Source organism: Papio anubis, chromosome 12 (assembly GCF_008728515.1).
Source record: "Papio anubis isolate 15944 chromosome 12, Panubis1.0, whole genome shotgun sequence".
NCBI lineage: Eukaryota > Metazoa > Chordata > Mammalia > Primates > Cercopithecidae > Papio > Papio anubis.
In genome coordinates this window covers 79,767,297-79,785,217 of record NC_044987.1, presented here as the reverse complement: position 1 = coordinate 79,785,217, position 17,921 = coordinate 79,767,297, and the positions used below count along the sequence as shown (strand labels likewise).

General features: G+C 34.7%; 1 protein-coding gene across 9 annotated transcripts in view; it reads right to left on the bottom strand.

Moving 5' to 3' along the window:
* The window catches only part of PRMT3 (protein arginine methyltransferase 3), a 133,513-nt gene that overhangs the window by 51,081 nt on the left and 64,511 nt on the right, over nucleotides 1-17,921 (bottom strand). For all 9 annotated transcript variants that reach the window (XR_004177500.1, XR_004177501.1, XM_031653373.1 and 6 more), the window contains one exon: nucleotides 8,167-8,245. Coding sequence is in view for 7 of the 9 variants with exons in the window: in XM_031653373.1 (XP_031509233.1) it covers nucleotides 8,167-8,245 (79 nt within the window). In the remaining 2 variants the exon portion in view is untranslated. The remainder of the gene's footprint in view (nucleotides 1-8,166; nucleotides 8,246-17,921) is intronic.

Here is a 17,921-nt window from a genome sequence, read left to right as displayed (position 1 = left end):
GCTAGTTTTTGTATTAATATATGAAGTTTAGCTGTAACACTACCACATTCATTTGTTTACATGTTGTCTATGGCCACACTGCGCTACAGTGGCAGAGTTGAATAGCTGGGACAGGGGCTATATGGCCTATAAAACTGAAAAATATTTACTATATGGCCTTTTACTGAAAAATTTTACTTATCTCTGGTTCTATATTAATATATTAGTGACAGCATAAAAATAAAGATAACTTTTTCATAAGAAAAAATCGTAACTTACTAAAAGTAATAAAACAATTTTGAATATGTTGGTAATTAGAAGAGAAACTAAAGAAGAACATGATTTTATTTTTGGGTGTTGTGTATTTTTCAAATTATTTGTCTTTCACAAACATACAGAAAAGCAGTTTTTATATTGCTAGAATTTGGAAATAAATTATTTTTAATCTTTCAGTTAGTAAGATCTATGAATATTCATAAGGATATATAATCAGTGTTATAGGTCAATTTGGTTCTATATCCACCTCCTTACAGCTGGCTAAAATCTTGGACCACCTGCCAGAATCCTGACTAACCCTTTACCTTCGCATTCTGACACATTTGTCATTTGATTTTTGTTAGATAGAAGCTATAATTGAATAATTATTTCTTCTTGTAGGTGAAATTAACAAAGCGCTTATTGGACAAAAGCACTCTCTTAACAGACCATTTATAAATTCATGGCTTTGACATCTGTGTCCTTCTCGATTCACTGCCCAGAATTCATTTGTCACTAGAACGGCTCACATGGTGAATAGATAAAAATGGGAAATCCTTTATCCCTTAGAAATGCCTCATAAACTTTTGGACACTAAAGGATAAGATAGAGGTGCATAAAGAAACAATTTCTAGTAAACACTAGGAATTTTGTATCACTGTTTGTATAAATAACCACAGAGCAAAAAGATTTAAAACAAAGGAGATAATAAATAAGTCAAAATAAACCCCTTTTTTCCACAATATATATGAACAATATGAAGATTTTAGTGAAATAACAATGGTAGCAAAAATGCTTGGTATGCGTAAAAGAAAATGTACTAGAAAGTCACCAAATGGGAATTAAATGAGTTTTAAAAATTAGTTTCTGGTTTATATAATAAAGGTATCTTTAAAAAGTAATATTTATTTGGAAATTGAACTCATTTCCCCATCATTAATGTATAAATAATGAGTAGACCCACTAAAGCTTAGCTAAGGCTAACATATAGCTGTAATATGCTTTGAAAAATTACACGCTGAAAAATAGAAAATGATACTACCGCTCTATTACTGAACAAACTCAAACTAATAAATGTGAAAACAGATCTGAAGATGAGGAAGTAGACAGTTATGAAAATACTAAAGGAATCCTTTAAGCACTATGAACCAACGCCAGTGGCTGATTATATTGAGATAATCTATGTTAACGTGTAGAAAATGTGAAGTGCTGAATAAAAGGTAAGTGTTAATACCACAATGCTTAAACTCATTTCATTAACTTTTATAAAGTATAAACCTAATGCTAATCTCATGTGCACCAGTTGTAACTCAGACTGGCAATTAATATTTATTAAGCAACTACTTTGTGTCAAGCATCTCATTTAGACTTTTGAATAATTTTACAAAGTTGGATTATAATCTTCATTTTATAAATTAAAAAAACTTAAATTCAGAGAGTAACTTGGGCAGAGAGTAACCTGCCCAAATACCTGGTCTTCTTCAACTAACCAGATAACTAGTCAGCTGATATAGCAGAGATTCACCTTAAGGTCTAATTGTGAAATCCATACGCTTTCCATTACGCATGATGCCACATTTTAATGCTTTTCAAATGGAAGAAAAGGAAAGAGGAACCCCACGTTCCTAAGGTAAACGGTACTTGTTGGAAGAAAAGGAGAAAGGGGGTTGAAAAGAGTGGAGATAAATAAAATTTCAGGACAAAGTAAGGAAAATGGTAACATTTAAGCTTATTTTGCTCTGAGCAAAGGAATGAGATGACAAGGCAAAAACAGAACAAAAACACAAAAGGAAACCAAGCAAGCAAGGTGAAGAGATCAAGACCAGCCTGGCCACCATGTTGAAACCCCATCTCTACTAAAAATACAAAGAATTAGCTGGACATGGTGGCAGGCGCCTGTAATTCCGGCTTCTCGAGAGGCTGAGGCAGGAGAATTGCTTGAACCCAGGAGGCAAAGGTTGCAGTGAGCCAAGATCGTGACACTGCACTCTAGCCTGGGTGACAGAGACAGACTCCATTAAAAAAAAATAAAAAAGACAACTTAAAAATGAAAAGATACATTATGCTCATGAACTAGACAACTCAATATTAAAATGTTGATCATTCCCAAATTGATATATTCATTCAATCCCTTCATAATTCTAGCAGTCTCTTTTTTTTAAGCAGAAATAGCCAGATTTTAACATTTATTTTAAACTCCCTCCTGCCACATGACCAAACTATCAAAGCAATTTTTAAAAAGATCAAAATGGGGAGACTGTCCTTACCTGACCAAGACTCAGTATAAAGTTACAGTAATTAAGACAGTATGGTACTGGTGAAAAGACAGCCTTAAAGATCAAATGAAAAGAACACAGAAATAGACTTACACGAATACGGTCAATTAATTTTCAAGATATGCCAAGCAATTCATGGGAAAGAATAGCATTTCAATTAAGGGTGCTAGAAAATATTAATATCTAACTTTACCTCACACTATACACAAAAATTAATTTGAAATAAATCATAGACATAAATGTAAACACTGAAACTCCAAGAAGGAAACACAGGAAAATTCTGTGTGACCTTGAGTAAAGCAAAGATTTTTTTTTTTGAGACGGAGTCTTGCTCTGTCACCCAGGCTGGAGTGCAGTGGCCAGATCTCAGCTCACTGCAAGCCCCGCCTCCCGGGTTCACGCCATTCTCCTGCCTCAGCCTCCCGAGTAGCTGGGACAACAGGCGCCCGCCACCTCGCCCGGCTAGTTTTTTTGTAGTTTTTAGTAGAGACGGGGTTTCACCGGGTTAGCCAGGATGGTCTCGATCTCCTGACCTCGTGATCCGCCCGTCTCGGCCTCCCAAAGTGCTGGGATTACAGGCTTGAGCCACCGCGCCCGGCCTAGATTTCTTAAGATATTTTTCTTAGTATGACGGAGACTGAGCACATGTTTAAGAGTCATCTGTATTTCCTTTTTTGTGAGCCACCGTTCAATTATTTGTCCAATTTTCTATTGGGTTTGTAGTCTATTTATTTATATAATCTACTTATATGTGGGAGAGATTAGCTTTTTGTTGTGACAGAAATTGAAAAATTATTTTCAGTATGTAGTTGTTCTTGTGACTTTGTTTACAGCATATTCTGCCATTTAGAAATTTATATAGATGCAATTAGATTTACAATGTTTCTTTCAGGGTTTCTGAATTTAAGTTCTTATTTAGAAAGACTCCCTTCCCCCAAGTTTATAAACCTTATGTTTCCTTCTAGTATTTTTAGCATTTGACTTCTCTTGCATTTAATCTTTGATTTGAAATTCAGTGTACAATTTTATAGTGTGGATTAAACTTTTTTTTTTTTTTACACAAGTGTCTCAATAGAATTTGCTACAGTAAATCATTTCTTCAATTACATGAGATGCCACATATAGTTAGGTCTATACTATTCTCTTCAACGCACGCATCTCTCCATTCAAGAACGAATAATATATTGTTTTAATTATTAAGGCTTTATAATGTGTTTTAATATTTGGTAGCACTATTCCTTCTGCTACTCCCCATCCTGCACCCTTCTATTTCAGTCTTCCTTATCATTGTTTATTTTTCTATGTAAACTTAATTTTATCCTTTTTTTTTTTTTGTACACAGGGTCTCTGTCATCTAGGCTGGAGTACAGTGGTACAATCATAGCTCACTGTAATCTTGAATTCCTGGGCTCAAACGATCCTCCCATCTCAGCCTCCCAAGTAGCTAGGACTACAGGTGCACGCCACCACACCTGGCTATCTATGAAAGAGGGCCCATGATTTTGCTCTTTAGCCCTACTCCCATTAATATGATTGATTATATAATATTTTGGCCTGGATTCCCCCTTGTCTGGTATCAATATCATGACAGCTGTTTCCATTTTGTTTGCATTTACCTGAATGTCTTTATTCTTTACATTTTAACTTCTCTGAATTATTTTGTTTTAGGTGTGGCTCTACAAAGTGCACAGAATTGGGCTTTCTTTGGCGAGCCAATCTGAAATTCTTTTTCTTTTAATGGGTAAATTTAGCCTATTTACACTTATTGATATAAGAAACAGTTTTATGTTCCTGATGCTACCATTTTCTGTTATTTTTTCTGTATCTATAAATTTTTTTAAGAAATAGTTCACTACATGGTCTTTTGATTTTTTCCCCAAAGTATTAATCCTTATATTTAGAAAGATCTTTGTATTTTTGTTGTAGTAGCTAACTTTTATAAGTATAACCTTAGTATAATATCTTTAGTTCTCTCTTTTCAACACTATTTACTAAACTCCTACCTTAAGCAATAATAAAATTAGTATATTTCCCTTATCATTTCCCTTCCCTTTTCTTTTTCTCACACCCTCTTGGGCCTTCTCTTTTCTTCACACCAATTTTTTTCTGTATGTTAAAGAGTTGCACTGATAATACTAATAACAAGTACAGAGGTGGGCATAGAGTTAGTACACGGTTTTAAAGAAAAGTATTTTTCAGAAAAATTAGGAATCAAATCATGTAATAATTCATTTGACCCGAAGAAGGTGGGAATTGCTTCTTCAGCTGTTTTTAAAAGTCGCTTTTCTGAAGTATAATTTATATGCAGCAAAACTCACTCTTTTTGGTATATATTTACATGTGCTTTGATAAAGTCACACAGTTATGCAATCACCACCATGGTCAATAGACATAGACAGGATCTGCCACCACCAACCTCATCACTTAATTTACTGTTAACTTTGTAGTGCTAAATGTACTTAATCTGTCAGCTTTAAATAATATTCCTTAAGTTTCTATTATTAAAGATAAAGCAATTAAAATGTGAACACTTCTACCTGCTGTCTGCATTCCCTTTCCAATTTTTGTGAGATGGAGTATTTGACACTGTTAGCATATAAAACATTTATATTCTCTGTTGCCATCCTAAAATATACATTTATTTTAGTCTTAATTGTAGTTGTAAAAACACCCATTGGCCATAAACAATATTTTCCCACTTTTCCTCCTCATTTCTTGTTGGCTGCATGTAAAACATTACAATTCCTGACACACAATTAGTGCTTAGTAAATATTAGCTAGAAATAGTAGAAATCATTGCTAGTAAACCTGCTTTCATGAACTTTACAAAATTACTTTTCTTAGAAGTAAGGGTAGTAAATATATAACTCTAATACAGTGGAACTGCTTGATTGATAATGGGGTAGATGAACATCCAAGTTATTGACTGTGTTTTATAAAGCCTTTACTGCTCATTATAATATGTATGGTGAGACATAAATTGAATTTAAACTCATGCAAAAATAAATTGTGGTCCCATCACATTTGTATGGGCCTTCAATATTCTCTCTCATAATGCATTCATTCTTTCTATAATCTTCATACTACTAATTACTTGGTAAATCTTTCCTTCAGAAAAACATAAAGGAAAACTTTGCTTTGCAATAAAACAATGAGCATTTAAATGACCGGTGATATTCATTAAAACGTACTCAAAAACACAAATAGACTAAACTATTGTGTGTTACTCTTTTCTGAATTTTCTTTCTTTCTCTTGATTCTGTTAACAAGTAACATTCAAAAGCACTGCTTAAGGAGTTAAATGCTGACCTCTCTTAAATATACTTCTGTATTATCTTAACACTAATATTAGCTATATAAAAGTATAGAAAGAGCTAGATATATAAGCCTCCACTTTATCCTTCTGATGATAAGAAATAGCTCTGTCATTGTTCACATTGCTGTACGTTCTTAATGAATTTCAGTGAGAATTCAATTTAAATGTATTAAGTTGCTGTCAGTTCCTCAATAAGATCAAGTCAGGCAGGTCTGGAAACAGTTACTTGGATCTTCCCTAGAACATCAAGGCAATAATCACATTTTAAAAATACATTTTAGTAGGGAAACAAGGTTTAGTAAAAAGAACATGAATCTTGGAGGCTGGCAGATGTGAGTTTAAAAAAAATCATGGTTTGGCCATTTAATATGTGTCATCCAGGACACTTTTAGGAGACTTTCTAAAATCTCAAAGGGCTATTGTGAGGATTATGTCTAGTAACGTAAATGAAGGTAGAGTATATTGTCTGGCAGCCACTAGATGGTCAACAAATGATGGATAATGTTGTTTTTAAGTCATTAAATGTTACAGTTTATGTATCCCTAATCTGAAAATCTGAAATCTGAAATGCTCCATGTTCTAAAACTTTTTGAGCACTGACATGAACCCAAAGGAAATGCTCATTGGAGCGTTTCAGATTTCAGATTTTCAGATAAGGATGCTCAACCAGTAAGTATAATGCAAAGAACTGTACTCCAAAACCCCCCAAAACATAAAATCTGAAACACTGCAGGTCCCAACCATTTTAGATAAGGGATATTCAACCTGTAAGTACTCATTAAAAAAACAAACCCGCTGCAATCATAGAAAGTTGCAGCCAATTGTTGCAGGGTAAAACATACCTAAAAATTCTAGTCAGGTTCATGACAGAGATTGGGAACATATCTTGAAATGGTTGCAGAAAATAAAGTGACAAAATGGGCACATTTTGAAAAAGAAAGGCAATCCATTTAAATGCTCTTATAAAAAGAACTCTCTTGTTCTGGAGAATTTTCTCTGTACTTATGTTTTAGCCTTACTTTTTTTTTTTTTTTTTTTAAGACAGAGTCTTGCTCTGTCACCCAGGCTGGAGTGCAGTGGCAGGATCTCCTCTCACTGCAACCTCCGCCTCCTGGGTTCAAGCAATTCTCCTGTCTCAGCCTCTCGAGTACCTGGGACTACAGGAACCCGCCACCACGCCCAGCTAATTTTTTGATTTTTTTTCTTTTTTTCTTTTTTTTTTTTTTAGTAGAGATGGGGTTTCACCATATTGGTCAGGCTGGTCTTGAACTCCTGACCTCAGGTGATTCGCCTACCTCGGCCTCCCAGAGTGCTGGGATTACAGGCGTGAGCCACTGCACTGGGCTGGTCTTACTGATTTTTCACTGTACCAGAACTGCCAAAGTAATTTCATAGAACATGGATGGTAGGAGGCATAACTATGGTCAAGTCCTTTGCATCACTAGTTTGAAATGCCTACCCCCCCTTTCATGTGACAGTTTTACCAACTGTATTCTGACCATGGAAACCACTTGCTGATTCTGAAACTTTGAGAAAGGTAAGATGCAGGGAGGTAAGTGAAGGAGGAACATGCTGTTCAATTCAGTTTTAATGATTCTTTAAATGATTCAATTCAATAAACATGTATGATGCTCCATCTACATCCTAGAAGCTGTGGAGCTCATTTAAGAGTTTAAGCTAAACAAACATAATCCCTGTCCTGAAAGACAATTATTTTGTATGGACACAATTGCTCACAGCAGAAGGTCTGTAAAAACAGAATCTCACTCTGAGTATGCAGAGTTAATATGATTAAATGTTTTCCAGAGACATGAAAAGAAAGCCTTCCGAATTTATTAGGGTCCCTTTATATGTGGATTGGGTATGCTGTACTTTTAAAACGTATTAGAAACCAGTCACTACTTAAAATGTTCTCAGAAAATCACAGAGAAGTCGGGTTTTCATATTTAGTGAAGCCGTGAATAATCTCCAACTTAGACTGAAACATGCCATTGGGAAAAAAGGGAACTAAATGATATGAGGATTAAAAATAGAAAGGAGTTTGTTAGATTTGAGTTTGAATATCAAAAAGCTTCCAAAACCTAGTCTTCAGATATTTATTAAAAGGACCTTTTAATAAAAGCATTCTTGAGAATACCATTACCTTGGAGTCCTCCATATCTCATATAATATTCTACTTTCAACAATATAGTAAACAAATGTCTTAAAGCTTCTTGTAATGGAAACATCTTTCATCTCTATCAGGAACTTCCTCAGCCATGCATAGTTTATTTGAAATCCAAAGGTTCATTTGGTTCTGCTAGACTAAAATTAGATTATTAACCAGAATTTTCTACTCACCCGAGCCTCCTTTTGCCAAGTATTTGTTCTTTGCATAAAGGACAGAATCTAACATAGACTCAAACAGAAGAAAATAGCCCTGCATAAAAAGAGGGGAAAAAAAGTTTAGAAATGTGCAATACTGTCATAAGCAGGTCAATTTAAACATAGGTGCTATTCTTTTAATTACAAAATAGTTTTTTGTTTCTGCCATAGATGTAATAATATTCTGCAAAATCTGAAACTTTTTTTTTTTGCAGTAAAAGTTATTGGAAAATCAGGCCAGCTTATAAAGTGAACTCAGAAAGTTTATTGTGGTAGAATATACTGCATGTTCTTTAACTATGATTCTACTTTCCAGACTACTCTTTCTTCCTCGTTAAAAAGAGTTCGGAAAGAAATTATTAACAAGCCCCATAACTCCCTGGAATGATGCAACATCCATCTAGAGCAGTGGTTCTCCACTTGATTTTGCCCGCTGGGGAACATGTGGCAATGTCTGAGTAAGTTTTGATTGTTACAACTAGGGGTGAGGGATGAAGGAGATGCTACTGGCATCTACTGGGTAGAGCCAAGGTATGTTGGTAAACATCCTACAATGCACAGGACAGCTTCTCACAAGAAAGAACGGCCTGGCCCAAAATGTCAATAGTGCTAAGGTTGAGAAACTCTAGTCTAGAAAACCATTTCCCAAATAATTTCCTGTATAGTGACTTTCTTTTAGGTATAAAAAATAAACTAAAATAAAATAAAATAAACAGAAACAAGAAAGGAGAGGGATCCTTAGTCAAAAAGGTTTAAGAAATGCCAGCTGCCATATCCTCCTACTAGAGATTCATAATGCGCACAAGCACACTAAAAGTTCTGAGCAGTTGTTATGGTAAACAGAACTGCTGAACATATTTTAATCCAGTATTACCTACTTTCTGACTACAGACCTTTTTTTCTACTTAACATCTATCAACACCTTGCAGAACTAGTGTTTATGGAAATATAATTCATGAAACATGATCCTGGTATACTACCGATTTTACAGTATGATAATGAATCCTCTACCAAGAAAGGATAATGATACAGTACAAATGAAAAAAGAATTTGCTACTCTTGGTGTCACAAACACACTACATTCTAATACTGTGCTTCACAGTTTATTAAACAAATGACAAATAATCATGACTGAGAAACCACTCTCAGTTTCAGTCAGTCTTTCTCCTTCTAGGGTCCAACCCCCCCAACAGCCCTATGCAGCAGGGAAAGCCAAGTGCTCAGCACATAGCACACCTTATTGCTTAGGGTGAACCAACATTAATTTTACCTTTACTTTAGCATTCTATATCAAAACAGTCCTCATTCACTCATTTGTTCTGTGCACAAATAAATGACCAGTGGGGTAACTATAAGTATTCTTTAACCACATTAACAAAAAATATTTTAAAGGTTTCTCTAGAATAAGAAAAACCTGCAAACCCAGAATGGATAATCTTCACAAGAGAGTAACAGCAATTTTAATTTATAGAAAATACAGCTCTCATGCTTGAATCACTTATGAAGGAACTGGACTGAATGCCGGCAACTCTACATTGGTATTGACCTATTCCTCCCAACACACTAATTCATTGATACAAAAATAACTGCCTATTAAACAAAGGCTTAGGAACAAAGCTTGTTTATCAATATGTTACTTTAGGAAACTTAAGGCTTTGACAGAAACTTGTTTTTCTGGATAGAGTACTTCAGTAACATGTAAAATTCTCACAAGTTAGTTCCCCATTAATATTATCTATGTATTCAAAGAACAAGGGACTTATGGGATTCAACTAAGAAATCTTTACCAATCTGACATATCCATGTAGATTACGCACACAAATGCTTATAAATAGGCATTCAACTATTGCTTATAGTGAATTATAATTTATGCCAAGGAATTATTAAATGGAAGGCATCTATTTATCTTATGAGGAAAAGACTGGCTGGTAAAACACATTAATAGATTTGGTGAAAAAAATGGTCCCTATTTGCAAGATTGCTGTGTTTTAAAACTTAAAATAAAATAAATAAAATTAACACTTTAGTACAAATTAAGTATTAATTACAGTCCAATCCTTTTTAGACAAAAGCCCAAAAAAGTTTGTACTGATTTGTCATTGTCAAATTGTTTTCTAGTATTCTGGCTCTATCTTTCAGCTCTGCTGTTACCTCATCACAAAGAATTTCTCTGATGTTCCTACATAAAATATCCTTTCTTTTTCTTTCATCAAGCTCCATTTATTTATCCTGCTTTGTATTTCATCATAGCACGTATGAATTAAAATACTATTTATTTTTGTTATTATTTTGTCTCCTTACAAAACTAACAGCTCCAAGACTAAGGATTTTGTCATATTGTTTGAAGCTATATTCCTGAAGGCTGAAAATGTGTCTGGTAGATAGTAGGAACTCAATATATAACTTTAAAATGAATAAATGAATAAAAGTTATTAATACTATATGTAATATATTTGTTAAAAGGAAACTGCTTGCTTTTTGTTATTTTTTGTGGTACAAATTAAAATGTTATTTTAAAATGATATTTTGTTTTCCTCTTTTTTTTTTGAGACGGAGTCTCGCTCTGTCTCCCAGGCTGGAGTGCAGTGGCACAATCTCGGCTCACTGCAAGCTCCACCTCCCGGGTTTACGCCATTCTCCTGCCTCAGCCTCCCAAGTAGCTGGGGCTACAGGCGCCCGTCACCTCGCCCGGCTAGTTTTTTGTATTTTTTAGTAGAGACGGAGTTTCACCGTGTTAGCCAGGATGGTCTCGATCTCCTGACCTCGTGATGTGCCCGTCTCGGCCTCCCAAAGTGCTGGGATTACAGGCTTGAGCCACCACGCCCGGCCGATATTTTGTTTTCTAAAATTAAAACTGACAAATAATGGTGGTGATAATTGTTAAAATTCATTGTAATGCCTCTATAAAAATTATTTCATTTAATTCTTCCCCAAAGCACCATTTATTGTTATTCCAATTTAATTTATTTATGTTAAGTTGAGATCTAAAATAATAGTTCAGTCACATAAATTGGGGAGTGAATGAGACAGAATTTGAACCTTGATCTCACTACACAAGTTCTGAATTGCCCTTGTATGTTGCCTCTTAAATTGATTTGCCTAATTGAAAGTAAGATTTAGTATGTGTATTATACTACATTTGTAATTAAGGATTCAAGCATTCCAAAAATGAAAAATTTTCATAGACCATATTAAACAAGATTAGAATTTACAACAGGTGTGCGATCATTTCAGAGTAATATCTCAGTTGGCAACTGGCTCTTAGCCACCATTCATTGTGAAAATATTAGTTTGGAAAAATCAATGCACATACTAGAATATATATAGAATAAGACATTCATGAGATAAAATATCCAGTTAAAAATATTAGCAGATGAAAAGATTCATATATGTATTGCTAATGGTCATTGTCCTTTCTCTCAACTTTCCCCTTTGCTAAACTTCATTTTACGATAGGCTCCCTATGTGATACAACAGCCTTTAAATTCCTGGGAATTGTCCTTGGTTCTGAACCAAGTCATTTATTACTGATACCAGAAGGCTTTGGTCCAAATGCCCCGCTCATCTGCAGTGTAATTCAGACTGTAATTTCACAGGCTGCTGCCTCACCTGTAGCGGTGCCATCTGGAAGGAGAATTACGCCTGATATTTTCTCCCATGATGCTCATGGGCATTCTTCTTTCAATAGTAACATTTACTTTTTAAAAAATTAAATATTGCATTTATACTTTAATGGTTACTGTAAAGGAACATATGGAATTAAATCAGGGACTAGAATATTAACCTCATTCATTGAAGTGGGAATCTTATTTTTAAAATGGCTGTTCATGATATTTTCTTGGATTAGATACATTAGTGATAAATGAAACTTTTGATACCTTCAGTATAAGGTGCCTTTCTAACTTTTTGTAGTTCAAATAACTGAATTACTGATACATCTTTAGGCAAATTTAACTATTAAAAAAAAGGTGAGGCAAGGGAGAGTTACAAATAAAATGGAAGAGTTAATCTGAAGGACGACAAAGAATCAATAATCTGAAATGTTTAAAGATAAAAGATTACCTGCAACAAATACACAAGCCTATATAATCTAATCATAATTTCTATGTAGTATATCTCTGAATCATAATAAGCGGTTGATAACATTTTTTCCAGTATTACTCTCAAATTCTGTAACATTCACTGTAGATAGAATTTTTTTTTATGTGATTGGAGCTGGCAGTCAGTTGTTAATGGGAAACAAGACATTTTAAGTAAAAACATACAGATTTGTTTGCCAGCATTCTTTGAGGACATACTCACTGACTGGAATCCTCATCATCTTCCCTATCTAAACCACATTCATAGATTTTAAGTAATTTCCAGGTTTGGTTAAATAGAAGAAAAAAAATCTATCAGCACTTGCTAAGTGGAGAATCCTCCTTGAATTCCATGATTTCCACCCTCCTACTCCTACTCTTCAAACTAGGAGGAGACAACGACAACCCAGGAAGGAGAAAACACCAAAACAAACAAACAAACAAAAAACCACTGTGGAATGGACTGAGTAAAACAATTTGTTTACAAACAATTTACAGTTGTTTATGAGTAAAACAATTTACTCACTCCATTCTACAGCTTTTTTTAAGTGTTTTCTCCTTCCTGAGTTTTTCCAAAGCAGTCACTTTTGTTTGCATAGAAAAAAACCAACTGTATCCTTTATATAATCTTATCAATCGTTTGTGTTCATATTTAACTGATTTTACATAAATAAGCAGGCAAACAAACACAATAAGCTCTTGGTAAACCACACAACTGACAGAAGCAGAACAGTGGCAGCATGCTGAAGGTGGCTTTACGTGTTCAGAGAGAGCCACAGGAACCTAGCAATGTTGATAATAAGTTATTATAAACGCATAGAAACAATCATTCTAAAGCAGGGTTTCTCGATATTGACACTAATGACATTTTGGGCCAGATAAATTTGTAGGGGCTTTCCTGTCCACTGAAGGATGTTTAGCAGCATTCCTGGCCTCTACCCACTGGCACCATTGTCCCCACCCAACCCACAGTCCCAAATTATAACAATCTAAGATGTTTCCAGAGATTGCCCATCTCTCAAATATCCCCAGGAGTACGAAATTGTCCCCTCTTCCACTCCATTGAAAACCACTGTTCTAGAGGTATCCAAAATGCAAATAAATAAGCATTCTTTCCTAATCTACTGTGTTCTCTGCTTAAAAAAAATAGTACCAAACTTAAGATCTTACAGAATTCAATACAATCTCTATTTATTTCACTGTTATAATAGCCTTAGATATTAAACATTTTTACCACAAAGTTTTTTCAATGATTCTGCAGTCTATCACTTGACCCTTCCATCTTAAAATGTGCTAATAATATCCACCTAATTTATAATAAATGTGATAATGAAATTACATGAGAGTTTTCAAAGTAATTATATAAAATCCATTTGGGTAAGATACTTTCCTTACAGCTCCACAGTGACTGATAAAGATTATATTATACTGTTACGCACTTGGCAAAATACAGGCGGCTGATGATATCACTCAACAGGGATACCTTTACCCTTTGCACTTATTTGCCATAGAATGAGTAGGAAATGTTGTGTTGGCATGTACATATACACACATAAACATCTTTGTACAATGTTTAATGTATTTGGCCAAGCTAAATTTCTTAAAGTAGAATTCTTGGATTAAAGGATATGCACATTCAAAATTTTGATATGTATTATCAAACTGCCCACAGAAAGACTACGACAATTTTTATTCCCACAATTGTATGAGTGGAGTAAAAAGACCTAAATGTAAAAGGGAAAGGTATAGAGCTTATGGAGAATATTTTCATGTTCCTGTGAAAAAAGTACTGACCATACAATACATTTGACTATGTTAAATCCCAGAACCTCTGCTCATAAAAACAATGAAGTTACAGAGTCTGAAAAGATATTGGCCACCCACACACATATACACATTTATATATTTTCCATCTCCAATGAAGAATACTAATTGTTAAAAAAAAAAAAAAAGTATGCAACCCAAAAGAAAAATGGGCAAAATAATTATATACAATTACTTCATAAGACAAAAAATATATTAATTCATTAGTAATTCAAACACAATGGAAAAATACTACATGACTACCAAATTAGCAGTCACACAATCCCCAGGGTTGAGAAGTCTATGGAGGCATGAAATAAAATTTTACTGCAGTACTTTGGAAAAGTACAGTACTTCAGGATTATCCATTAACATGTAAGAGCAGCATACCCTGTGATCTAGCAACTCTACTCCTAATTGTATACCTAGACACAAGTGCTTAAGTATAAGAGCACACACATACAAGCACACTATAGCACTATTATTTGCATGATAATAAACTGGAAATGATCCAGCACCCACCAACAGTAAAATTTGAAAAACACTTTCCTACAATGTGTTTTCTTACGGTACATTCATACAATGACATCTATAGAAATGAAAATAAATTATCCTTATAGGCAATAAATGAATGTTATGAACATGACTGAGTGAAGAAAGCAAAAAAACACATTTAAAAAAGAAAAAGATACGTTTTGCTCCATTTATATAAATTTCAAAAACTGGTAAATATAAACTACACTGTTTAGGGATGTAAGTATAAGTGGTAACAGCAAAAAGAAAAGCTAGGAAATGATTATCATAAAGGACAGGAGAGTGGTTACCTCTCGGGTAGGGAGTTGTAACTAAGAAATGATATCTGGATGTCTTCCTTCTATATTTTCATCTGGCTGATGATCACACAGGTGTTCATTATATAACTATTTGTTATACTGTACCTGTAAGTTTATGTAATTTTCTGTGTATGGTACATTTCACAACTAAAAAAGTTATACAAAGAAGATTTATATAACTAGCATATATAATATACAATAATGTGGGTGAAAGCAAAAAGAACACATTCATATCTGCTTATAAATGGTTATAGCGTGTGTGGAACAGTACACAATTAGACAAAATCATTGCCTCTGTAGATGGAATATAATAGTAGGGGTATAGGAAGGCAAGGAGAGTAACCCTTCAATATAAACTCTTTCATATCTTGTGAATTTTATATCATTATTATACACTATTTGTATGTAAAATTTTAAAAAAGAAAATGGCAAATAATCACAAGCTAAAAAGACAACAGTTTTTCATGCTCTATTTTGAAAGAAAAAGTGAAACTGATTTTTTTAAAAAAGACATTAAGATTATAGGAAAAGATTGTTAGAGAGGTTGAGAAAAGGAAAAATCAAGAAAGTGCTATACAGAAGAAATCCACTTTTAACCTATCTATGTTTTTATATTTAAAGAAAAAGGGTGGGAAAACCCATAACATTTAAACATTAACCATAAGAAAATTACAATTATTAAAAACATTATCAGGGACAAAGAACAATACTTCATAATGATAAAGAAGCCAAACTATCAATAACACATTAAAAACCTAATGTGTATGCACCTAATAACCACATAAAAATACCTGAAGCAAAACCTGACAGAACTGGAGAGAGACAACCCTGAACTACAGGTAGAAATTTCATTCTTCTTCTTTCAGTAATTGACAGAATTAACAGACAAAATAAATAAGGATTTAAAAGACCTGAACAATACAATCAACCAACTTGACTCAAATGGCAATTATGTAACACTCCAACAATAACAGAGTACTTCATTCTAAATCAGTGTGGAACATTCAGTAAGAGAGACCATATGCTGGGCCATAAAGCAAGTCTGAACAAATTTAAAGGAATGATAGCATATAGAGCGTGTTCTCTTATCACAACCAAATTAAATTAGAAATTAATAACAAAGATATTTTTAAAATTTCTTAACATTTAGAAATTAAACATGCTTCTAAATAATCCATGGACCAAAGCAGAAATCACAAGGGTGTATTTTGAATTGAATAAATTTGTGGGATGCAGCTATAGCAGTCATTAGAGGGAAACTTATTATTGATGAAAAAAGCAAGGTACAGAACAATATGTAGAATAGGCATACCTTACACTGAATATGAGATTCACTGCTTTATCCCACCTAGAAGAATGCCAGGTACGTAGTAGCCACACTATCTGTTAAGTGAATGAGTATGCCAAGGGGTAGAAATATACATACATGTTTATAATAGAGTGAAATATTTTAAGAAGGATATACTAGAAACTGGTAACAGATTTTGTTGGGGACGAGGGGTGGGTCCTGAGTAACAGGGTTAAAGACCAAAAAAAAAAAAAAAAAAAAAAAGAATAAAATTTATAATATCTATATATCACACAGTCAAAAAATGACAATAGAATCTTACATGTATTAATCACAAATATCTGTCAGAGAAGCTCCTAATTTACCTATTATTTAACTTGATCACCACCTTCCATGCAAGAAGAATCAGGGCAATAACTGCCACTTATCAGGTCCCTATTATATGCTTGCTACTGTTCTGCAAGACTACTATCTTCCACTTCTCTCACCTTCCAACATACAGTTCCCACTTTTTTAGTGCTGTGGACTTCTGGAGAACATAACTTAGCACAAGAAATAATTTCCACTGCATATTCTAAAGTTTAAAAAACTTGTATTAGTTTTTTCTCCCACTAGATGGCACTCTCACTTAATCCACAAAAGACTGACAGTCAAATTGGCCCTATTCCTCAGACTGCAGAAAACTGTCCAATAAGCAAGTCTATCAAAAGAAAAAGTGAATATCTAAAACTATTTCCAAAGGCATGTGTGGGTCTTATACCAGACCCACAAAAACAGTTTCTAAAACAATATTCACAATCCCCCACGGTGGGTGACAAAATTCATTAATGATAATTGGATATTCCACTCTCAAAACTAATTAATGTTGGCCAGGCATGGTGGCTTATGCCTGTAATCTCAACACCTGCAAGGCTGAGGAGTGAGGATCCTTTGAACCCAGGAGTTTGAGACCACCCTGAGCAACACAGGGAGACCCCGTTCTACAAAAAATTGAAAGATTAGCTGGGCATTGTGGCTCATGCCAGTAGTTCCAGCTACTCCAGAGGCTGAGGAAGGAGGATAGCTTGAGCCCAGGAGGTCAAGGCCGCAGTGAGCCACGATTGTGCCACTGCATCCCAGCCTGGGCAACAGAGCAAGACCCTCCCTCCCAAAAAAGAAAAAGAAAAGTAACAGTCTCTCCCTCTGTTGCCCAGGCTGGAGTGCAGTGGCGTGATCTTGGCTTACTACAACCTCAGCCTCTCCGGTTCAAGTCAGCCTCCTGCCTCAGCTTCCTGAGTAGCTGGGATTACAGGTAAACGCCATCATGCCTGGCTAATTTTTTTATTTAGCCAGAGTTTTACCAGGGTTTAGCCAGGGTTTTACCACGTCAGCCAGGCTAGTCTTGAACTCCCAACCTCAAGTGATCCACTCACCTCAGTCCCCCAAAGTGCTGGGATTACAGGCATGAGCCACTGTGCCCAGCCCCAAGCACTTTTATTAAAGACAATTATAGTATTACATAGTAACAGTGTGTGCTATGGTCTGAGTGTGTTCCCCAAAATACGTTAAAACTTAATCACCAATGTGATAGTATTTAAAGGTGGAGTCTTCAGGAGGTGATTAAGTCATGAGGGCTTGGAAGGGATTGGGGTCCTTAAAAAAGAACTTGAGGTAGTAGGTTCATTCCCTTCTATTCTTTCCGCCATGTGAGGATACAGCAACAAGGCACCATCTCGGAAGCAGAGATTT